Source organism: Delphinapterus leucas, chromosome 14 (assembly GCF_059928025.1).
Source record: "Delphinapterus leucas isolate spDelLeu-1000000601 "Yukka" chromosome 14, BTC_Dleu_Yukka2, whole genome shotgun sequence".
NCBI classification, from domain to species: domain Eukaryota; kingdom Metazoa; phylum Chordata; class Mammalia; order Artiodactyla; family Monodontidae; genus Delphinapterus; species Delphinapterus leucas.
In genome coordinates this window covers 69184675-69209874 of record NC_143142.1, presented here as the reverse complement: position 1 = coordinate 69209874, position 25200 = coordinate 69184675, and the positions used below count along the sequence as shown (strand labels likewise).

General features: G+C 37.6%; 1 protein-coding gene across 1 annotated transcript in view; it reads right to left on the bottom strand.

Moving 5' to 3' along the window:
- Window positions 1-25200, bottom strand: part of DCC (DCC netrin 1 receptor) — a 181744-nt gene that overhangs the window by 33241 nt on the left and 123303 nt on the right. Inside the window, exons 11-12 of the mRNA XM_089894262.1 lie at window positions 15494-15559; window positions 6079-6241 (exon numbers count right to left, since the gene is read on the bottom strand). Coding sequence (XP_089750388.1) covers window positions 6079-6241; window positions 15494-15559 — 229 coding nt within the window. The remainder of the gene's footprint in view (window positions 1-6078; window positions 6242-15493; window positions 15560-25200) is intronic.

Genomic DNA, 25200 nt, shown 5'->3' with positions numbered 1-25200 from the left:
TTCTGATGGATTTTAATCAGATCAAGACCGCTTCTGAGAAGCTGCTTATCTACCTAGCTGACAGTCATCAAGAATCTAAATATCCCCATTTTTTTAGATTCTTTTCCCACATAGGTCATTACAGAGTATTGAGTAGAGTTCTCTGTGCTACACAGTAGGCCCTTATTAGTTGTCTATTTTATATATAGTAGTGTGTACATGTCAATCCCCCCCCTTTGTAACCATAAGTTTGTTTTTTACATCTGTGACACTATTTCTGCTTTGCAAACACTCAATTCAATGACCTATATGGGAAGAGAATCTAAAACAGACTGGATATATGTAGAACTGATTCACCTTGCTGTACAGCAGATACTAACACAACATTGTAAATCAACTACACCCCAATACAAATAAAAAAAAAAGAATCTAAAGATCTCTAGCAGACTTTATTTCCTTTCTGTATATATTCTATGGAAGACCATCTAACCACTTCTGCTTTCTATAATGTCTCTTATCAAGAGAGAAAGTTTTGGCCTTGGAGAGCCCTCCTTCCCCTGCTGGTAGTAGCCCAGTGGTCCATATAGCAGGGCTGTAATAACACTGATATTTGCTCATAACTAAATTGTGTGAAATTTGTCCTAAAACCTGTAGGAATAGCTGTTACCCCAACCTTTTGTCCATCTGCTGGTTCCTTGACAGAATCACTGCTGTCCATTTTGGTCCACAGTTCCTCTATCTCACCATTTGGAATCTTCAAAATTTGTATGTAGGTGAACCCCATGCAATGGTTCCTAAAGTGTGGTCCCTGGACTGGCAGCATCGGCATTACCTGGGAACCTGTTAGAAATGCACATTCTCAGGCCCCACCCCATCAGAAACTGGGGAAGGGGGTCACGAGGCCCAGCAATCTGTGTTTTAACAGCCCTTGAGAGGAATATGATGCACCGAAACTTTGAGAAGCACTGTCTTAAGTGAATTATTTGGTTTTGCTTGTTTGTTTTTATTATAAAGCTGGTTTCTTCTATTCGATGTAGAATATGTCACGTTTATCCCTCACACACACACATCTTTTCTTACAGGTACCAGTAATCTTCTGGCTTCCAAAAATAGCTGCAGGATAGGAGGGTCTCTTCCCACCCATGTATTCTTGAATAAAGGCAAAGCAAGGAATCTTCCACGGCTCTCTTTGCCCTTTCTCATACTATGGCAAAGCTTCCAGAGTATAATCAAATTCTGGTGGGTTTTGTTCGTTAGTTTTATCTATCTATCTATCTCTGTATCCCTGTATCTATCTATCTATCCATCTATCTATCCATCCATCCACCTATCTGATCTTGCTTCTGCCCACAACGCCTTCACAGTACTCTTTACTTACAAACTACTTACCCTTTAAGATTCCCTTCAAGCCTGTTTTCTTTAGGAAACCTTCCTGACCACTTTAGGTCTGTGTAATCTTAGAATAGCTAAACCATTTCCCTGGTCTCCCTCTATACCACTCACCTTGCATTGATCACTGTTTGTCTTATTGGGCTGGCCAGATGCTCCGTGTGTGTGCTGGTTTCCTCCAGCGATACTGGAGCAAACTCTCTTTACTTCCTTTCTGTAACATCACCCATTGTTTTACAACATGTATCCACTTGTTTATTCAGTGAACATTTACGGAAGAGTAAATGTGTCAAGAAGTATGCTAAGGACTAGAAATGCAAAGATCAGTGAGACAGTGGGAGCTTAATAAATGAATGAAAAAAGGTATGGCTTCTGCGTTGTTGGAGCAAGGAGCATGCACTGGGGCATGGCAGGGAGGAAAGCTGAAAAAGTAGAGGGGACCAAATCATAACAGATACATTTAAACTATCAGTAAGTCAGTGGGAAACTGCAGAAAGGTTTTTAGCTCAAGAGTTAACATTCATCAGATTTGTTACTTTGTAGATCACACACCAAGCACATAGAAATCACTTGAATTGAATGATAAAAGCATGCCATTATTTGTTTTTAATTTTCTTCCATCCAAATCTTTCCCAAAGCTTTCCAGCCTCCTAATTATCTATACTGATTATTTTTACTCTACTGACTGCTACTAAAAATGAAACAAAAAACTTGTATTGGAAAGCCAGAGAAAATATGTCCTAGCTACTCAAATAAACCTGCCTTTTCCGAGATGGAACCAAGGTATATTGACGTCTTAAGTGGTTGTCAGTTAAAATCCTTGTGTGGTGAATACTGAAAACCAATGGAATGTTAAAATTTTGAAAATAGTGAAAGTGACCTATAGTAAAGTACAATAGATTTCATTTGAGTTGAAACATTTGATCCTCACTACTGAAGATAATTATTTTTGTTAAGATTTGAATGTGTGTAAGACTTGCTGTGTACACGTCAAATCAAAGAGGAGGCTTAGTTAACTGGTGATTTTACCATGTAAACCCTGAATTTTATTTACACATTTAAATTTAATGTATTCGGACAAGTTGTTGACCATCTACCCATGTGTTCATGTGATAACCATGTGTCCAGAATTTCCAGGATAGTCTCAATGTCAAATATTTTTTTCTTTAGTATCTGTAGATACCTTCTAACTTATCAAAATACACGTTCTACATTTTGCCCAGGAAAATATTATTACTCTGTTAAAAAGCACCAAAATCCCTCATCAATTTAAGCTTTATTAAAACACAAATTTTCAATACTATGATATTCTACTATAATCTCACTAATTCAGAATGTGTAAGGGAAGTCTCTTCAAAATGGTAAAAAATTTTTTAATTAATAGCTAAAAAGAAATGCAGTTATTTTTATTTCATGTGAATTTGAAGCTAAATGCTACCATGTGATTTTGTAATTTAGCAGTAGTCCGTGGAGAATTTTAGTGGTAGAGGGTTGACAGAAAAGCATTTAGTCCCATTTCTTATTTGAGGAAACTGGTATTTAGAGACTAGGTCTTCCCTTAGGTGTAATTAAATACTATTAATTTAATTAAAGAAGTGGTAGAATGAGAACTAGAACTTGGGTTCTAACTTCTGTTAGTTATTTTATAACAAAAAGAAAATCTTACCAACTAGAATGTGAGTCAATCAGATAAGCTAGCTCATTACCTCATTACATAAATCACAGAATAAAATGCGTAGACACTAACTTGAATGAAGTATTACTGATAGTACACAAAAATATGTTTCAAATCCATGGGGATGTAATTCAAGTCCCCCAGTAAAACACATAGACAATTTACACTCTCCAGCAGTCCTAAATAAAAAGAGATATTGAAGAAGCACACGGATATCTCCTACTTCACCTTATTAATTACATTAAACTCCCATTTCTGAGAACCCTGTAATGGACATTATTTCTGTTTCAAATTAGAATTGATTTTGCTTTCATCTGCATTATTTAGTTTGCTCTACAAGTGCAGTGGTGGTGCTATGGGGAGAGAAGGACCTCTCAATGAAATCAAGAAAAGCTAAACTAAAACTCAGAAATATCTTAAAGGAGAGATTTTCTTTTTTCCTTTTTGTCTGTTAACATATACAAACAAAGAGATCAGGATGAATGCCATTGGGCCTGTTACTGAAGAAAAATATATGAAGCTAAACTGTGAAAATATGCCAAGTAAATATTAAGAGACTTTGGGAGTGGGGTGAGGAAAAACCCAAGCGGCAGTAGCACAGGAGCTATAGATTCACTTTCTTTGGGTTTTCAGTCATTCGTGGAGTGATTTATTCTTTCAATCATTCCCTAATTTTATTTTATTTATTTATTTTTTTTGTGGTACGCGGGCCTCTCACTGTTGTGGCCTCTCCCGCTGCGGAGCACAGGCTCCAGAAGCACAGGCTCAGCGGCCATGGCTCACGGGCCCAGCCGCTCCGCGGCATGTGGGATCTTCCCGGACCAGGGCACGAACCCACGTCCCTTGCATCAGCAGGCGGACTCTCAACCACTGCGCCACCAGGGAAGCCCCATTCCCTAATTTTAAAAACAAGTGATACCCAGGGTTTAGCTTCTACTCTTTCTATATAAAACCTTCAAGCTTCTAACAAAGTATTTAGGGTGGAATTTAGGACAATTTGAGAGTTTCCCAAAATAGCACCACATCCCACTTTTGCACATGGAGAAGACTAGCATTTTCTCTGTGGAGAAACAACATAGGTCCAGGAGTTCAGTTCATCAAGTCAATATAACCCTCAAACATTCTTCTAACAATGAGGAAAATGATCAAAACAAAACAAAACACCTCACTACAGATGGTTTAGTTATTTCGATTCTTTTTGTGAACGCATCCATGTTTTTAAAACTGTCATGAAATAAGACCAGAAATTGCTGTCCTCCGTGCTTCCACTTCTGTGAATCTTTCTCAGCTCTGCCTCAGAGACCTGCAGCTTTGATTTTTCACCATTCTTTGTTTACAAGAGCCCCTTCCTGGGATTGCTAGACCAAGAGATTGTCCAACGACTTAATCACAGTGATTTTCCCCCAGAGCCTTACCAAGTGCCCAGCACTCTAGAAGCTCAGTGGGCGATTATGACTTTCCAGATGCTTACACAGGAGACCCACCTTGTTAATCCCATTCTGTCTGGTTCCCTGTTCGGAAACAATGGACCAGCACACCAGCTATCATCAGCTTCAAGACAGTCCAGTCAAATGAATGCAGCTGGATATAAAATTTGACCTGTCATCTAAACAAAGGAAATGCAAAGACTACATCTATACCTATGTTACTTTCTTCAGTATGTACATCTTCCTGTATCCTGTTACTAAATACCTTACTTCAAAATGCTGGAAGATACGCTAGAAATCAACAAATAGGATCACAGCATTTTTAAAAAGAGAGAAAGGCTGAGGTATTACCAGGGGAAGAGGGAAAATTATTTGCTAGAGAATCTTTCTCCAGCAATGTGTATGGTATACAGTTGTCAAACCAGCCACCTGTGGGCCCATGCCTCAGACTTGCAGAACACCATGCCTCAGGCCAAAAACAAACAAAAATTAAGGAAAGAGCCTATTGTAGCCAATCCAGTGAGAATAGCACAGCTGAAAAAGACATATCATGTTGGATTTGAAAAGTGCTAGAGAGGCAGAAAATAACCAGAAGGTTATTGCTGATTCCCACAACTGGCTGATACAAGGTTAATATGCTGTTTATGGGGTATCGTTGGGAGGGGATAAGCTCAGTTAAAACCCCTTTTCCATTCCAAACTTTGTACTTTGATATATCTTTCTCTGCATGTGCTATAACCTAGAGCTGCACGATATGAAAATATTTTTAAACCCCTCAAATTTTTAATTTCTGAAAATCCACCATAGCCAGGAAATATGAACCATTTTGAATTTCTGGAATCTCTCGCCTATCCTAACTACTCCCTCTAAACTAAACATTCCATAGTATTATAATTACGTTGAGTTTGGTAGTCTATACTGTCATTCATGCAACAAGCATTGATTAAATGCCTACAGGACTTCTTGCCAAAAGGGATACGTAAATACTTTTTTTTTTTTTTTTTGTGGTACGCGGGCCTCTCACTGCTATGGCCTCTCCCGTTGCGGAGCACAGGCTCCGGACGCGCAGGCTCAGCGGCCATGGCTCACAGGCCCAGCCGCTCCATGGCACGTGGGATCTTCCCGGACCGGGGCACGAACCCGCGTCCCCTGCATCGGCAGGAGGACTCTCAACCACTGCACCACCAGGGAAGCCCATGATACATAAATACTTTTAGAGGAATACACATCTCCAATGTTTTATACATAATTGCACAGAGGGCCATAAGTAGGGACATGGTGAAGTCCACTCTCTAAGTGTTACTTAAGGAATACCTGCTCTCGTTTGAAAGGAAGAATCTGCTCTCAAGAAGTAACATCAAACAGAAATGCAGAGTGAGTGTTCAGGTGGATTCTACTATTAATTCTGCAAGCCTAGTCCTCACCCTCTTAAGTTATGGGCCTGGAATGGACAAAGGCAAGATTTTGCCCAGCTCTGGAGAGGACATAAGGAACACGTAGTGAATTCTGGAAGCACACAGGAAGAGAGTCGTCAAAAATCTAACTCAAAAAGATGGTCTTCAGGTCAAGCAGTGACTTCTCATCTCTCGGGAACTAGCTGTTACCTACTTTCTCTGCTGGGCTGAAGAACGCCGGGTGCAAATCACGGCCACGATCACCACCACCAGCACTGTGATGACGCCAACGGTGACCACAATAATCACAAGCAGGTTGCTGTTCTTCTGTGGAGTGACGCTGCCATGTGGGGGGTGCATCTGGCCAATGGGTGGCTCTGGGAAAAGACAGGCAAATGAAGATCAGGTTTAGGGAGATGTGACAGCCAGGGCTTATCAAGCTCGGTTAAGAATGCAAAGAGTTCCTATTGTTCTGGGCATTCCTGAAGCTGGGGAAAAAAGCAATGAAAAAGGAGAGGAAAGATCGAATTATCTACCCAAGATAAATGAAACCAATGTTCCCATGGAAACTTACACAGGAATATTCACAGCAACGTTAATTCAGAATCACCAAAAGTGGGAAACCCCCAAAGCCATCAACTGATGAATGGATAAACAAGTGTGATATATACATACAATAGAATACCACCCAGTCATAAAAAGGAATGAAGTATTGATACATGCTACAAAATTCATGTACCTTGAAAATGATATACTAAGTGAAAGGAGCGAGACACAAAAGGCCACGTATTGTACAATTCTACTTCTATGACATATCCAGAATAGGCAAATCTACTGAGACAGAAAGTAGATTAGTGTTTGCCAGTGGATGTGGGGAGAAGTGAATGAGGAAAGACTGCTAATGGGTAGAGGGTTTCCCTTTGGGGTGATGAAAATATTCTAAAGCTAGATAGTGGCGATGGTGGCACAACCTTGTGAATATGCTAAAAACCACTGAATTGTGCACTTTCAAAGGGTAAATTTATGGTATGGGAATTATATCTCAATGGAAAAATATAATTAAGCTATGGTATTGAGTAGAAAGTGGGGAAGGCAGGAAGCATGCCACTTTGAACGATAAGAATTCCAGTATGACAAGAGTCAGAGAAGGCTGAGAAAATACTACTTATTTGATGCTGTGAAAGACAAACTATTTGACACCAATCACTCATACTTTCCGTTCCTTTTAAGAAGCTATCCATAAAGCACATTTAATTTTCAACCTGTCAAGGGTGTATGAATCCCATTTAAAAGCAGCCACAGGGTTGGAAAGAGTGTCATAAAGTCCTAAGATAAATTTTTCCTGTGCTGCAACTCTACCACATGGTAGACAATATTTAGGTGAAAATAGAATGATAATTTGCTTATGTAAGCAAGAATGACTAATGACCCTTTAAATAGCTTTCTTTAAACCCTCAGTGATTAATCAATTAGAAATATTCTGATTTATGTCATATTTACTATCACAAGCTACCAAATTCTAAAAAGTATATATTAGCATATAGTTTTATTTATAAATAATTTAAAAAGTAGCAGAAAGCAATGAATTTGGATGTTTTCCTAGATCTAAATTTGAATGAGTTTCTTCAACAACCCATATTAGCTTTCTATACCCCTTGAGCAAAATCTTTAGGCCTTTTGTACCTCAGTGCCTTTACCTATAAAATGCAAATAATAATATTTATCATATGTAGTTACTGTCAGAATTAGAAAAAATACAGACAAAGCAACCATCTGACACAGTGTAATTGCTTATAATATCATTATCCTACTGAAACATTAAATAAAATGTTGCCTAAATTAATAATCTACCATATCATTTGGGATATTTTTGGTGTGGACTTCCAAACTATTGATACAAACTTTTTAGAAATAATATTCAATGTGAAAGATAAATTAACTTGTTTGCATAAGTGAATATAATAACCCAGCACTTGCCTCAAAATTGAAACACTATCTTTTGACAAGTTATCTAAGAATCATTGGGTTTTTTTTTTTTTTTGAATAGACACCTAAATTTAAACAAATTATTGCTGATTCAATATGGTTGGGGAAAAAAATTAAGTGCTACCGATATAACTTGAATCTCAGGGGCGGTAACTCATCAAGTTTTTACACAGCACTTTCTGTTAAAAGATTCTGATTATAAATGAAAGAAATAAGGTTTCCTTGAAGTAAGTTTTTCATTTATTACAAAGGAATGAGGCAAGTAATGAAAGGTTAGAACTTCCTGTGTCATAGTTTTACTTACAATTTAAAAAGTCATGTTACAGTAGTATCTCAATATGCCCTTTCTGTTCTTAATAAATTAATCGATTGGAATAAATTAACCTTTTATGTGAAAGTGCACAATGGAGGCCGTTGGGGATCTCATGGATTTTATTAGCTTAACTTAAATTTAACAGTTCACCATTTCTGACAAACTTAGTTTGAGTCATACCCAGCAATAACACTGTATGAATATTTTTTAAAACCATGTAAATTGGAATTTTTCAAATTTTTGCTCTTCTTTCTTTCTTTCCACCTAGGAAGATATCATGCTCCAAATTAGAAAATAATGACTCTGGGTTCTGCTGAGCTTTAATTTTTTTTTTTTTTTTTTTTTCCAGCAAGCGGGCCTCTCACTGTTGTGGCCTCTCTGGTTGCGGAGCACAGGCTCCGGACGCACAGGCTCAGCGGCCATGGCTCATGGGCCCAGCTGCTCCGCGGCATGTGGGATCTTCCTGGACTGGGTCACGAACCTGTGTCCCCTGCATCGGCAGGCGGACTCTCAACCACTGCGCCACGAGGGAAGCCCATGAGCTTTAGATTAAGTGAGATATTGATGTCATTTGCCTCATAGAGTTGGGTTCATGAGGGCTCCCATTATAAATCTTTGATTCCAGGCCTTTATGACTTCCTCATAAAAGTTCCATCAGTTTAAAACTTGGTTTTCAACATCTTTCATTAATTTCCCAATCTCCATTCAAAGGCTGACTAATCAGAATATCTGACATTGAACAGGCAGTAAATAAAGTCAAGTGCAATGGTGTCTTTAGATGGAGTCGATCCTGGTTATTTGCAGTAGTTGTGTTCTATAAAGACATCACAAATACTAAATTAGGCAATACAAAGTATTGCTTCTAGAGGAAACACAGTGTCATGTTCCTGGGAGCCTACCTTTTTATCAACCAATCAAAGCACAACCTTGTTTCATGTGGGTTTCTGTTTAAAGGTGCCTTATTTAATATGTAATGTTGATTCATTAACATTGAACTCATAGCCAGCAGCGCTATAAATTCATGCCTGAGTGAAGCTTAATTAACACACATATTTTCTCCATCAGACACATCAGCCTTTAGTGTTTAGGAACACTAGAAAGCACTTCATCACCACATTTAGGGACAGCTTTAAACAGTGAAACCACCAACAAAACCCCACAAAAATGTGAAAAATTGGTACTAAATGTAGTGCCGAAAGGACACATCCATGGTATGAGAGCTGAACCATCAAGGCAGAACGCCACCTTGTTCCAGCTCAGCTGAGTTTGTGAGCACTGGGCTGCTCAAATTTCTGGCTGCTCTGCACATGTCCAAGGATTATCATAAAAGCACCATAATTATTGGTTTTGGGGGTTAGAAATAAAATTTTAGAGAGTAGGTAAATTCATGAATAGAGACCCTGCAAATAATGATGATCAACCATATATCTAAATATATTAAAAGAGTGCTCTAAATTAGGAAAAAATTTAGAACTCACAAATCTAGATTGTGTAGGTAAGAGTTCTGGGAGATAGCCTGACTCCAAAAGGGGCAAGGTGACCTTTGCCCCCTTTCGGAAGCTGAACGGTGTAGTTCAAAGGCTTACAGATCTCCTCCAGGGCACTGTGATTATTTCATGAGATAACGGATGCATCACACTGACCACACACCCTCGCACAGAGTTGGTGCTCAACAGATATGATGCGGCCCAATACATTTCATTCTATGTGATTTTTCCGAATTAAAGAAAAATACAGTATCCTAATTCATCTGTTCCTGGTGTTAGCCTAAGAGTGTGGGTATCCAATGTCTGAGTAATCGAGACCTAGATATGTTTCATTAAAATCAGTGAGAAGGGAGTCACAGTTTTTTAATATCACATGAGCATTCCATCCAACTTAATTTTCATGATATCTGATCACTGCCAATGATTTCATCCTTTTTATATGAAATTTAATAAAAGCAAACATAGATTTCATAATCTGTTGGGTCTAAAGTCTTAGTAATGATTAGAAAATTGGTTTAGTGTAACTACTAATAAGGTCTTTAATTTTTATGATACTTGGTAGGCTTTCAAAAATATTTTATGTGTCTTATCATATTTGCCCTCAAAAATTCTGCAGTAGGCTCATGGATAGACTGGTACTCTGAGTGCTTAACTATCACACAGAACACAAAGCCATGTATCGAATCCAGGAGTCCTGGCTCCCATGTTGAGAACCTGGTCTCATTGCCACAATGGCTGAGCCCTAATAGCTACACAATATCAATAGGCAGGTAAACAATGTGAACATAAGATTGACAAGTTCAGTTCTGGGGAGACAAACAGATCCAATGAAAGCTTCTAGTTGGGAAATTAACTTCCCTCCCATGATTGCAGTGTTCTCGGGTGACAGTTTTGTTATTAGAACACTTCCAGCTCAACATAAGTCTTCATAATTTCACAGGCCTTTGAATTTGAACAGACATTCATATGGTATTGAATATTTCAAAGCATTTCACCCTGAAATAAGGTACTATATAGTCAATCAGCTGGAAGAGATCTCACAGATATCTAGCCCAGTGTTCCCTAAAATGAAATATTAATCACCATTATGGGGGAAAAAGGTTCCTTGGTCAGTTAAGGTGGAAAACATATTTTTTCCCTCAAATATCAGAATTTTGAACATGCTAATGTGAACTATGTATTGCCAGGAGAGGTAGCACAGAAATGGCAGAGAATGTATTCAATTATTCCATAAATAAGATCCAATTGGGTGCTGTGGATATGATGTTGTGATCAAACTATGGGTAAGTGGTAATTATATGATATGATGCAGGTGTTAACTATGGTTGTCACCATTCTGGATTATTTAAGTGGATCAAATCAGCTCATTGTACACCTTAAACTTACACAATGTTATAGTCAATTATTTTCCAATAAAGCTGGAGGCAGGGGGAAAAGCCATGAGAGGATTCAAGTAGGCAAAAAGAGACAATATGAGATAAGACACATACACAGTTGTGAGATAGTCAGAGGCTTGCCCAACTAGTTGGGCCAGAGAAGAAAAACAATTCCTATATATTAAATGTTCTGTCTTCCATTCCTGAAACATGGACCCCATCTGGGTCACTGTGACATGAACAGAATGTCAGGTTACTTCTCACCTGAGATCAAGGCATAGCCAATAGAAGGGAGTTGTGAAAGCTCCATTTCTGAGCTATTTTTCTGGAAGGGTGGAGAAGGAAAATCAGCCAGGCTATGAAACCATTAGAATGTATTTATGGGGCCACATATATATCATTTCCTAATAATGTGTATGTCATGGTCTTCTTGTATATTGTGTAGTCTGAGAATAATTTCCAAATTAGCATATTGATTGCTCCCTACCAAAAAAGAGGGGGGTATAATTGTTGATCTCATGGAGCTTACAATTCACTGGACAAGACTTATATTAAACAAATCATGAAGCAAATAAATATAACATTACCACTATAGTTGGTGTTTTAAAGAAAAGTAGAGTTCATGTAGAAAGATGTAACATGAGGATGTGATACGAGGTCATTGACAGAGGAGGGAGGTCATGAAAGGCCTCATTATAGAAGCGACATTTAAGCTAAATTATGAAGTGTTGCTAGGAGTTAGTTCTTGTTCCTTTACAAGGGAACTGAGAGCAGACTGTGCGTGTGTCTGGAACATTGGGAGCAAAAAGGAAATGGCACAAAATGAGGCTGAAAAGAGAAACAGGAGCTTGTTCACATGAGCCCTGTAGATCACATTCAGTTATCCTCAGTAAAATCACAGATGGTTTAAGAGTTTTCAGCAACGTGACAGGCTTGATTTGTTCCAAGGAGACATCTCTTCCCTCTGCGTGGAGAGGGGTTGGTGGTGGAAAAATAGAGACCAGCTAAGAGGATATGGAATTCTCCAGGTGAGAGTTGATGATAGCTTCAACTGAGATGGTGGCAACTTCAGTCAAGCAAGGAGGACATGTACACAATATAGCTTGAAAGTAAATGAATAAAGCAGATTGCAGTTGGGGCAGGAAAGAAAGGAGGAGTCAGGTTCAGGCCTCAGCAATATCCTTATGTCTAGGATGAGGGAGAGGGTGAAAGGGCAGGTAGGCTCAGTGGGGCAAGAACAAAAGTTCAGTCTTGAATATGTCAGGGTTGAGATCTTATGATGAACTGTAAAGAGGCAGCTAGAAGGTCTGTGTTAGATATATAAATGAGGGAGCTGGCATATAGATGGAATTTGAAGCCTGGCAGTAGATGAGATCGCCAAACTCAAGGGTATAGAGTGAGCAGAGATGCTGTCAAGACTAATCCTCTAGTATTCAGGTAGAAGGCGAGGACCTGGCAAAAGGAAGTGAGTACCAAATGAGTTTCCCAATGATTACTTGACAATGGAACACTTTTTTTTCTCAGAGATTCTCATGGGACCCACGTACCCTGGACCAACTTTTCGGGAATGCTAACCAAGCTTAGTGGTTGTTAACTGGGGAGATTTTGCCCCCCAAGGGGAAATTTGGCAATGTCTAGAGACAGTTTTGGTTGTTACAACATGGTAGAGGGGAAACACTACTGGCATCTAGTGGATGAAGGCCAGGGATGTTGCTAAACATCCTACAGTGCACAGGATGAACCCAACGACAAAAAAATTATCCGGTCCCCCCAAAATTATCCAGTTCCAAATGGCAATAGTTTTTTAGTTAAGAAACCCTGATCTAGCTTAACACTTTCTATGTTCAGATGAAAAACTGAGATCCAGAGAGTTTAAGTGACTTGATTCACACATTTCTAATCCACGGCAAAGTCAGTTCTAGAACCTGGGGTTTGGGATTAGTCTGAGGGCCTTAACATCATTTCAGATAGATAATGTTTAGATAGTAGGTGGGCAGAGCCTCTCGTAGACTAGAGTTTGAGACCCCTGGGACACTCTAATTATCTTTACTTAAGGGAAATCAAAACTAGAGGGAAAATCATGGCTTTTTCTCCTAAACACAGAGTTTAAGTCATGTTTTACAGAACACCTAATACAATTCTAAATATACAAAAATTAATTAATAACATTAATTTTTAAATAATGCTTCACCGAAGTATCAACACCTATCAAACTTAAGTGTTCAAAGGTTGAAGTCAATATAACAACACTTTTGCAGGGTTTGTAGGTCTCTTTACCAAAATTACTAATTTTGAAAATTTTAGGAAAAGCTACCAACAAAAAGAAATTGGTGATTTATCTTCCCCAACGAAAAAAGGATTGAACTGAAGTAAATTTCACTGGTGTTATCCTTCATACAGAAATAAACTACTAAATCACATTTTCAGAAGTTGAAGATTTTCCTGCTTTAAGAATGTGGACCACAAGATTGAATGCATCATACAAGTAAAATACTAGCATATCACCACATATTAGCTTTGATTCTACCTGCCATCGGAAAATAATTTAGGAAGCCTCTTCAGTTTCCCCAATTCAATTAAGGGCTTCCAACTTCAAGAGTAAACATGAACTATAGCTTTGTTTTTCTTTATCTGAATTCCAAGAGTGCTTTTTTAAAACAGTGACACGTTGTAAGAGAAAGTAAATGATTAGCGAGGTCTAAATTTATTTGCAAGTGGCTTGAGTATCCTGACAATAAACCATTATTCTATTACAATTCTTTGAAGGGTGAATCAAGAAGTATAAGGAGAGATAGGAAACCTCTCTAATTCTGTCACTACATGAGGGGATGTATGAAATTTTCACTGTATATGAGGTTCAAAAACTCAAGAAATTTCAAGATTTTTTGCTCTTATTTATGCAGCCTACTTAGCAAAGGTGTGGTGGGGTTAGAGTTTTATCAGTCAATTTTTCACTTACATATATAATTTGAAAATATATCCCCTTCTTAAGGTATAAGACGTTAGTAGAATTTTAATTAGGAAGGTAGAGTTTTCAGATGCCTTTGCTGATTGGCTTGTAAAAGCCCAAGCTAAAGGCAAATTGCATATTTACTATCATTTACTGGATAGCGAAACAGAATAGGAAATAGATTAAGTATGCCCGCTACCATCCGTGCCTCTCTGAGGTTATCAAGTCAGCTCAATTAACCATGTAGCCTGTAATAATTAGTTATTCCAGTAGGGATTCTAGAAATGTTTCAGGTACTTTGTTCACCCCATTCATTTAACAGGAAATGCCTAAACCATCATTAAGTGTTGCAGAAAATTGAGAAGGGGTAATGCCAACAATCTATCTAAACTGGCTCGAAGTCACTGGATGCCATTCATCTATTTTATCTTCATGACTTCCTCCTGTGAGATAATGTAATCAGATCAAATTTAATTACAATTATATTTCTCACTAGGAATCTTAAATAGTATAAAAATAAAAAAGTGACATGCATTTCTCTCAATTACTGTCATTCTCTTCATCTGAAGTTTGACTCCTGTGAAAAGAAAAATCCTTATCTGTTAACTTATCTGTTAACATCAAATTTGGGCTGAGGTTTCTTTTCAATCAGAGAATTCATTTTCTTTTGAAGGGCAAGTTAAAATAGTCCATAGCAAACTTCTAAACTTGATCCAAAACTAGGACTGCCAGATTTAATAATTAAAAATAAAGGAGGTTCAGTTAAATTTGCATTATTTCTAGTTGCCTACGGATATGTACACTGAGATGCCTATGTACGTTGAGATGGTAACCCCTTGCGATATTTTTCTTTATCTCAGATTCATAGGCAATTAGAAAGGATTCAAATTTTACTGGGCCTCCTGTATTTTCAGTTGTTCCATTTGGCAATTCTATCCAAGATTAGTGTTCTTTAGGACACACAGTTTAAGAGAGTATACTGTTCTGTGTCTTTGGCTTACATTTGCTTCACCTGTACATATATAACCACTGCTCAGTAGTGGATGGAAACTGTGAGGAAATAATTATTCTTTCTCAATTGTCCATATTCCGATTGCCTCTTAATCTCCTGGCACTCTGACTCTTGAAAAAGTCCCACTAACTTCAGTTTATGAAAGTGAGTGGGTTTCAGTCACCTCTCTACAATAAAATTGTAGAAATATTTCAAATATATATAGTACTTCAAACCTAGACAGTTAAGGTTTGCATCAGACAGTTAAGCCAAGCATCATTTATAAAATTCTCTATGCTTGGACTTTTCTGACTGTTTTGCGTACTTGTCAACCCTCATCGGCATTGTCTCCTGGTGGAATATGCTCCAGGTTTGTTAATAACTTCACGTTCCTATTATTCCCACTAAAACCCTAAGTCTGGGGTTCTTGGCACTTGCAGTCAATAGAAAATTTGCCTCAGACACTCTAGAATTAACAATTTTAATTAATATAATGAATCCAATAGTACCTAATTTATATACTTACCATTGAGAGTGCTTCTATCAATCAAATTAGTATCAACTGGCCAATAACCTCCATCTCCATGGCGACCTGTTTATCCGGAAAATATACCAGAAAGTTAGTGGACCTGCAACATGAAAGCACAAATGAAACAAAATAGACAAAAACTAACAAATATTTAAAAATACACAAACAACTGAATAAGACTATTTTGTCCACTTCAAAGAAAGCCTGAAAAGAATGATACCATCATACTTTGCCAGAAAACGTTATTTTCTATGTGTGAGAAAAATCTGTCACAAAAATACTCTTTTAAACAAGCTAAGTTCAATTCCTCACTGAAAAGCTGACCCACCCCCCTTTTTTTCTCCAATACTCTTGTTAACGTGTCACCAAAAGGTACAGCACCAGTGTTAGTGTTGCTGTCTTGAACATCTCAGAACAGAAGGAGTGGTGGTGTTGGCTCCTAGCGTGACAGAGCCCACCTCCTTCGTGTTATAAGAGGTCCAGTAAACACTGTTGCCACTGGACATGACTTTGTGGCAAAGTATCATTATTACTGTACCAGGGGACAGTACTTTTTGCCTTATAACTGGGCTTTGAGTAGTCTTTGTATTATGTGCCAAATAGGTACCTGGGAATGAGCTACTGGGTATGGAATAAAGAGTAGGGAGCGTGTCACAGCCCACATGGTCTGAATATTTCTTATAAACACGCCAAGAAGGAAGGTTTCTCTAGTAGCACACGTTTGGAACCACTGCCTTCTATTAGGTGTTCAATAGTTGTAAAAGTAGTCTTTAAGAGAAATGAGCCAGAAATTAACCAGAAATAATTATACTATCATCCATATTTTAATTAATAGTTTTTCACTACAGGTAATCCTCTTTTCTATTGGTACATTTGTAGAACTGTGATTATTTGGTTAGATTTTGAGTTCTAGAATACCTATTCGAAAAAACATTTGGGAGTTGAATCTATATTCAAACACGTACAAGACTACAGCTAATTCTTTATACACTTCAGAGTGTTATTTGTGAAGGCAGTTATAATCACTGGGTGATGTCGAGGAAGCCAGCTGGGGCAGCCAGCTATGAAAACATTGGTTGTTTTTCTCACATGTATAGATTTTCTTTTTCTTTTTTAAGACTTCCAAGTCCTGCTCTTGTGACGTTCCTTTGCATACCAAACACTCTTCTTAATAAAGCTTTTCCAAGAGCTCATCATTTTATTTGCAAAAGAGTTGTGAAGAAACAACTTAAATCTTGTTACCAGACCACGCATTCACAATTTTAAAAAAATTCTTTCAATATTAAGTCAGAGCTGAACTAAGAGGGTTAAGCTTCCAACAAGCAATGATAAGTTAATTCAATCACATCATATTCTGCTTTCAGGGTAAACTGGTACATTTAAAATCTGCTGGCCAATGACTCTGGGTATATAAAGAAGTGGGAATTAGGATGGAGGCTCCAATGTGTGTGTGTGGGGGGGGGGTGATTGGGGAGGGGCAACTGAAATAAGCAGCAGTTGTGAACATTTTGGGGGGTTGACTGATAAGCCTAACCCTTTTCCCAAATACTTTGCTTGTGTGACTCTGACACATCTAGGGTTTCAATAAGTGGAGGATAAGCTTGGGCCACGGGACATTGCCAGATCAACGTTGGAAGAAATGAAGTGAGACAGAAGCTCTGTATGAATATTAAGATTACTTTTCTCACATCTGAAAGCAACTAGATTGCAAAGCCGTCAGCCAAAGAGATGCTAACAGCCCCATCACTTAGGCCACTAAAGCAATAAATATTAGAGGTGTTTAGTTAACTTGGTAAATTTCATAAGCACTGATTAAGGGAAATAGAGAACTAATTAGGCTCTGGAAGACGAAAAGTCAGTTAATGCAAAGATATAAACTACTATTGGATCCCAGAGGTCTTAAATTTTTAATGGAGCATAAAACTGATAGTAATTCATTCAAAATGTATTAAGTGCCTACTATATGCAAGGTACAGTCCTAGATCCTCAGGGAAAGGGTAGTATAAAAAGATTTATCAGATATGGAACCTGCCATGACAGATAGAGTTGGCTCACTGTATCCAAGTCCTATACAGGCCTATTTATGGCTAATATCAGCTAACTGCAGATAATTTTTAACTTATTCTGACTTTAAAGATTTAAGAATAAGTTAATTCTTACTATAAAATCACTATCACTGCATTGATTTACTATTACTATGAAATCACTATTAGATTGAATTGAAAATGTTTTTCATTTATATAGTATTAAAAGAACTACATGGAAATAAAAGATAATGCATTATTTTTAGTCTTACATTACACGTTGCACAATTAAATTTATCTTAAAATCCCTGAATTTCCTTTTTTGCTTATTATATTAAATCTCTAATACGTATATGTATAACTAATTCACTTTGTTATAAAGCAGAAACTAACACACCATTGTAAAGCAATTATACCCCAATAAAGATGTTAAAAAAAAAAACAAAACGTTTTTCAAAATTAAAAATTCCAAATAAGTAAATGAATACATGGATATCTAAATATGACATTTGTGGAAGTAATATAATACATTTCAATGTATATGCATTTTATTTTTAATTATTCAAATAGAGTTCAATGTAGTTCCAAAAACTGGGAATGGGTAGTTTCTTTTTTTTTTTATTATGGCATTAGTAATATGATTTTACATGAACTCAGGAATCAAAATGTACTATACGAATATACTAATATATCCTACAGAATATAAAGAAGAACTCTTTTGTTACTATGTACCCATATTTCCTTAATAATAGAAATGAGGGTGAGGAAAAGAATTAAGATGGTAAAGAGTAATGAATTTATGTATCACTTAACCACCCATGGATTTCATTCAGATAATTTCATCAAAAAATCACTCCTTCCAGAAAGTTTTGATAACTAAAGCAAATGTTTTCTACTTTTCAAAACGTTTTGAAACCAAAGAATGGTGGTTTCAGGAAGAAAAATAAAACAAAGAAAATGATCCCATGTCTGACTTTAAAAAGAGGAAGACTGCATCTTTTTAGAGTTATTCAAAATAGTTTAAATAGTTTTAAATTTATTTTATTTAGGTACCTCTAAGGAAGGTCCAAACCAAAGAATTCATGCTCCTCCCCTTGGTTTGCACTCCTAAAATATTATAAATGAAAGAGTCATTTAAAGAGTTACTTTTTCTATTTTATTTAAGGGATAGATCATCCTATTTTGGCAAGAGACATATACTCCCTTAAGCAAAAGCTAAAGTCTCCATGATTTCCCTGACAGTTACTCTCTGGATTGAGGGGAAAATGGGCAGAGGTAATATGAATTACTTAAGGAAGTGTGATTATTATATTTCTTGCTGCTTACCAAAGTGACATTTACACTCTGTTCTCAATACTTGATAAGTGACTAAACTGAATGAGAATACTTTGTAATGTGTTAATAATGTAAACACATTTGAAGTTACTACTATTATACACATTAATCTTTATGTTCTTGTTCTTACACTATCACCTAAAATATTGCTTCTGTATTTTTTTATTGTGGTGTGTGTGTGTGTGTGTAAAATTAAACAGTATAATGTTTACATTAAACTCCTACTTATAGCACACATAGGCAGATGAAGAATATTCCCCATGATAAAAAATTTTTAGCACCTAGAAAAGATTAATTCAACTGGAATTTCAGTTCTAGAGTGGTTTTTCTGAGTGGATGTTTATAAGTTCAGGGAGGAGTGAATGGAAAATTAATATGCAGAGGACATGGAGAAAGCTGAATGTGGTAGTTCTAATCTATTTTTAATCCATCCTCCCTGAATGGGGCTAACAGGGGGTCCTTCAGAATGGCACCCACACAATCAACCCCAAGATATGGACCATAATCTAAATCAAACGGACAGATTGGCTGTCTAACAAACATTCAATATATATCCTCCCAAGGATGCAGAGCACTGAGATATATTCTTGATCTTAGAATTGGTTCTCTGAAAATAATTCTGGTGATAATGAAGGAAAGTGCATTGATTTTATGTCTTGTATACCAGTGGGTAAAGATAATGCACTCATGCCACATGGATACAGTTTTACTGTCCAATACACAGATCATATTGAGACATATTTAAAGCAGATGACTCTTCAGAGGCTGAAAAATGTGGCTAAGGGAGCGATTTACCATACAGTTAATACTGCTGACTTTGAACAAAGGCATCAGGGCATCTAAAAACCAGAAAGCAAGATCATAACCTATGCCTACGATATTCCAAACATATATTAATAGGAAAAACTCATGAGCTCTTCTCACCCTCTCCTCAGGTTCAACACATTGTTTTCAAGTTAACATGAATGAAAGTTCATTGATTAAAAGAAAGTACAATGTTACTACTTCATATGTAAGGGCAGCTGACATGCCCGCCATATATTGAGGCCTGGTGCTCAACAAATACTGTGTCAAGTCTATGAGCAATAATTTTGGGGAATGCATTTGGTGACCTACTCTGAGTCAGACACAGTGCAAGAGAACCAGATACCCCATTGTCCATCTTCTCCTTGACCATGAGAGGCAGTTCTTTGGGAGTTCCAATTTCTGCCTTTCTGCCATAAAATATAAATAGAGTAGACTATGAGGAGAAGTAAATTCATTTTCTAAGAATCGTCAGAAAGCAATCTAAAATATAAGATTACAATTTCACATACGAATGTTATGAACAGTGACTGTGGAGCTATTATGAAAATCAAGGCACTTTAAGAGTGATAGAAGGTGCTATTATCAATTTTGCCTGGACCCAGGTATCAATTAGGACATTCTTGGACAAAATGGAAATTATATTTATCCTAGACATGAACAATTTAACAAATAAATCCTTAATTCCTGGCTCTTGGTTGACATCACAGTTTGACTCTGAGTCCTGATTTCCTGAGGCATATGTGTAATCTTTTGCAGAATGTGGCAAATGATGGGTAAAGAAAGTTGCCTGAGTGATGTTCTAAAGTAGAAAAAAAGTTTACAAACATTTCCCTCTTCTTCTTTTGCAAGCACCAAAATAAAGGCAGCACTAGGCCAGACCAACTGGTATCTGGATTTCTGAGCATGATGGCAGAGGTCAGCCAAAGAAAAGAGAAGAAAAGAACATATATATATATATATATATATATATATATATATATGAAATACATATATACACGTATACGTATTATGAAATATTTCAGAAGCACATTGGTTACTCTTATGAATGCTACTACCACTCATTTTCAACATCTTACAAGGGACAATGGACTCAAAAGGCAAATACCAGGAGACCAAAGTACCTGTCCAGATCAACAAGATCTGCTCACAGGAAAGAAGTTGGCCTCATTAAAGATTTCAGGTAAGGGGAGCCCATACATTCTTATCTATAGGACTTTAACTACAATTAGCCTGTGTCCATTTATCTGGTTGCAAATGAAAACTTGTCAACTGCTTCTGATCACACATGTCATAAGCTTCCACATATGAAAAGCTAAGTAAGTTTGTTAGTTATTGCTATTACTATTCACATAAGTTTAGAGTGAAACTTCTGTTAAAATTGAATTGTTAAGAGAATAAAAAACAAAGATGACTTAATAATATTACTGATATCTTGAAGCAGGATGGTCTCTGAACTGTCTCCGCTCACAAGAATCTCCTTGAATGCATTCTTTCTTGTAGTGTATCTGGAATAATGGCCAGCATATGGGTCTAAGAAATCACTTTTAGATGTAGCGCAGTCTTTATGAAAATCTAAAAAGCATACTGTTTCTCTAAACGTGGACACTTTCCTGGATGACTAGGTCTTCCCAAGAGCCAGTTCATTTACCAGATGCAACATGGAGGATGAGGCAGTCTTGTGCGCATGACAAAGGAGAACTGTTCTCAAAGGCCACTGATGATCCATGAAAGCCTGCCCCACCTGGATGGTCCACAAGCTTATCCCAAAAGCAGTGTGAGGTATGTTTGTGTTTCAGTGAAGCTGCCAAGTAGTACACGGAGAAGTAACAGAAGAGCATGAATGCTCTTTTCTTCTTCAAGTGACTGCATGTTGGGAAGTTGCAACTATAGTATGAAAACACTAGAATGTGAGCATCCTGATGGCTGCACTGCTAGTATGTGTAAATAATAACACTGTTGGAGCACAACATTTCTTCATTCATATATCTGCCCATGCTCCATCCATCTAGTCAACAAATGTGTTGAGTGGACCACTCGCTGTTCTAAGAATTAGGGATATAAAGTGACTATTGCAGAGGCTCCTAATTTAGTGAGGGGAAGATGTTAAGTGAATAATAATAATAGACTGGAATAGCCAAAAGTTAAAAAATTATAAGTCGGTGACACAATGGAAAAACAGAACGATTGACTATTTCTTCCTAGAAAAATGATGGAAGGTGATATCTGAGTTGAGAATTAAAGGATGAGTGGAAAGGTATCAGGTAGAAAAGAATGAACTGGATAAGTTTAGAAAAATAGGCAGAGATGAAATAATAAAACTGCTTATATGCTCTAACAAAGTGTCTGGAATTTTTCTTATTGGGGACAGAGATCCACTGAAGGTATTTTAAGCAGAAAAGTGACCCAATTAAATATGCATTTAGGAATATTATTCTAGCTGAGTGTGAAGAAAAAATTAATTAGGAGAGACCGTTGTAATAAATAGGGTGAGAATAATATTAATTATGAATCCATGGCATAGACATTATTAGCTCCATTTTATAGAAGAGTAAACTGTGGCTCAGAAAGACTAACTAATATACTCATTTTAAGTGGCTGAATCTGCCTGACTCAGATGATTTTATCCTTAGCGGGCAAATTAATAAATGAAAGACGAATGCGGAGTGAGTTGGACAGAAATTAGAGCACCTCCTAGAGTTTATGGTAGTGTGAGGGTTTAGTGGTGTGGGTGTGACTTGAGGTGGTGGCTCCACTCTCAATAGGGCACACAGAACACAACAGACTTTGGAAAAGAAACAACATAGTTCTGTTTGTCACCATTCAGAGCACTGGGATAAATGAAGGTGACCCTTCAGAAGAGGCATAACAGAAGTCGACAAATAAAGCTAGGAAAACTCTTTGAAGATGATGGATATTGAAGCCCTATTCCTATTCCAGATTTTTCTTTCCTCTCCCTGACCCACACTCGCACGACTCCTCCTCCTTGCAAGCAAGACGTGTTCAGCATTGGCACCCAAAAGTGAATGTGGTTTGCAGGGCTCTGGATCCAGGGGAGCACTGCTGGTCTTCATAGCCAGTGTAACAGTAGGTACTCAATGTACTGAAAAGTAAAAAAGCCTAAGAACTACAGTGTTGGAGCAGAGAGAAAAAGCAAAACCCGGTCACCAATTTATATCTTAACCGTAGTGCACCTCTCTGCACGGTGGCGTCCTAATTATGCCCTGAAGACATCCTGCAATCCTCACTAACTGAGAAGCTTCTTGGCTTCTTGATCTTCCCATTGTAGGATTTTTCTAAATAAAACTTCAAGTAATCTTTCCCTCTGTAGTTATCTGTGCTCACGCAAGTCCTACTCACATATTTAAAGTCCAGTCTTGTGTTTTCAGAAGTCTTTTCTGCTGCTACTCAGTGATTCCCATCTAAAACCCTATAACATTCATACTCAGACGGTACCACCTGCTTTAGCATTTCATACTTTTCATATTGGGCTGGGCGTCTTTATATCCTAACTATACTGCACGTCCTTGAAAATGAACCCATGGAACTGGACTTCTTTCTTATGTTTCACCACACCCAACACAGCGCTAGGTAAATAGTTATAAAGGAGTGGTCAAAAATGAGTCCAACTCTTTTCATACTGCCCATTTGGAATTTCAAAAACTCATCTGCACCCATTAGTTTGGATTCTCTCCTTTACATACTCAGAATTACAAGCAGCTGGTGAAAGGCAAGTGTAAAAATTTCCTGCTAACAAGAAATGACAGGAAGGGTGGTGGTAAAGAAAAGGACACGGAGGGTCAGAATCGTCTGCAAATGTGACCACCATTTCCTGAATCACAGAGAACTTGGTGTCTTTCTGTTTAGCTTTAATTTAATAGATGAATAGTAAAGGTACATTTTCCCTATTGGAAAAAATATTTTTGCATCTTTTTCATCTCTCCCAAGATCAATCACATATACAGTCATCCCTCAGTACCTGCAGGGATTGGGTCCAGGACTTGCCTCGGATGCCAAAGTCTGCAGATGCTCAAATCTCACAGATCACAGACATAGTACAGGATCCAACATTGGTTGAATCTGCAGGTTCGGAACAGGCAGATAGGGAGGACTGACTGTACAGTATCCACAGCCATGAGCACTATTACTTTGGGGCTCTCCAAACTCTACTCTGGATTAGATGGTAAAGTCTGTCTTTCCAGATTACTGTCTGTTTCCCAAAGATTTGTATCATAATTCAATTCAACAAATACTTATCTTGCAACTATAATATGAGAGATTCACAATTAGAGATTGGGGGGTGCTTGGAGGCAGGGATGACAATGTCAATGAGACTGGCCCTTTGCCATCAAAGAATTTACAACCTGGCCAAGAGGTTGGGAATCAAAATGGTAAACTATAAGAAACAGACAACATAGCAAGGACTAAATTGGGTGTTATGGACACACAGAAGAATAAGAGACCAGAAAGGTAAGTAAGGCTTTTTGGACAAAAGACAATTGAGAAGGAGTCTTAAAAGATGAGGGCCTCTCTCAGTAAAGAAAGGGAGAATGTACTGCTAAGACTAAGAGAACAGTACCAGTTAGAGCGTGGAGTTCTAAAAATACACTTTTCCAAGAGTGATTTGTGGATCTTTGCTAATAGACTGTGACATATGTGGAGGGATAAACTGGCCGTGAGGCTAGAAGGGGGAATTTGGGGTCAGACAGCCAGGACCTTGGGGTCAAAGAACTGACTTCATTCCATGAGAAACAGTGAACCACCTATGTTTCAGAAAGAAAACTGAGGAGGCAGAATCCAGGACTGATAGAAGTGGGCAGAAAATAAAGCTAGGAACTTGATATTTGGCTGATGTCTACAGCAAAGAAGGACATTCAGCAACATGGTGGGCCTTACAATAAGAACTTGTCTAAGGAACCATTTGGGACTCCCCTGGTGGTCCAGTGGTTAAGACTCCGCGATTCCAGTGCTGGGGCATGGGTATGATCTTTGGTCGGGGAACTAAGATCCCACATGCTGTGCAGCCAAAAAAAAAAAAAAAAAGAGAGAAAGATATCTTTTTGTATTCATGAAAATGTCTATCTTTCAGGTCTGAGAAGATTAAAATTATACCATGAATCATGTCAACTTCTGCAAGCACTGAGTCCTTTTTTTTTTTTCTTTCAAAGTCACCTATTAAAACATAAAAACTCCTGAGAGGTTGACTAGGCAGTTTCTTGAACTGCTTGCTGGGGCCAGGATAAGCATCTTCACATTTTATCAAAAGCACATTACTTGTTTTTTTTGCCTCTACTTTCTCATCATAGTCCTAATTTCCAGAATTGCAAAATTCTGGAGCTGAGAAAAACATGTGAGAATGTCTTTTTCAAGGGGCTGTAGCAAGCAGCTGAATAATAAAGTGAGTTGAAATTACACACCATAATAGGCTAAAAAGAGGTTTCATTTTCAATTAAATGACTCCCATCAAATGGTGCTACAGGTTTCAATTTTTCAAACAGCAGCCTGCTTGCTGTCATCCAAACCCTGCAAAATCTGGATTGC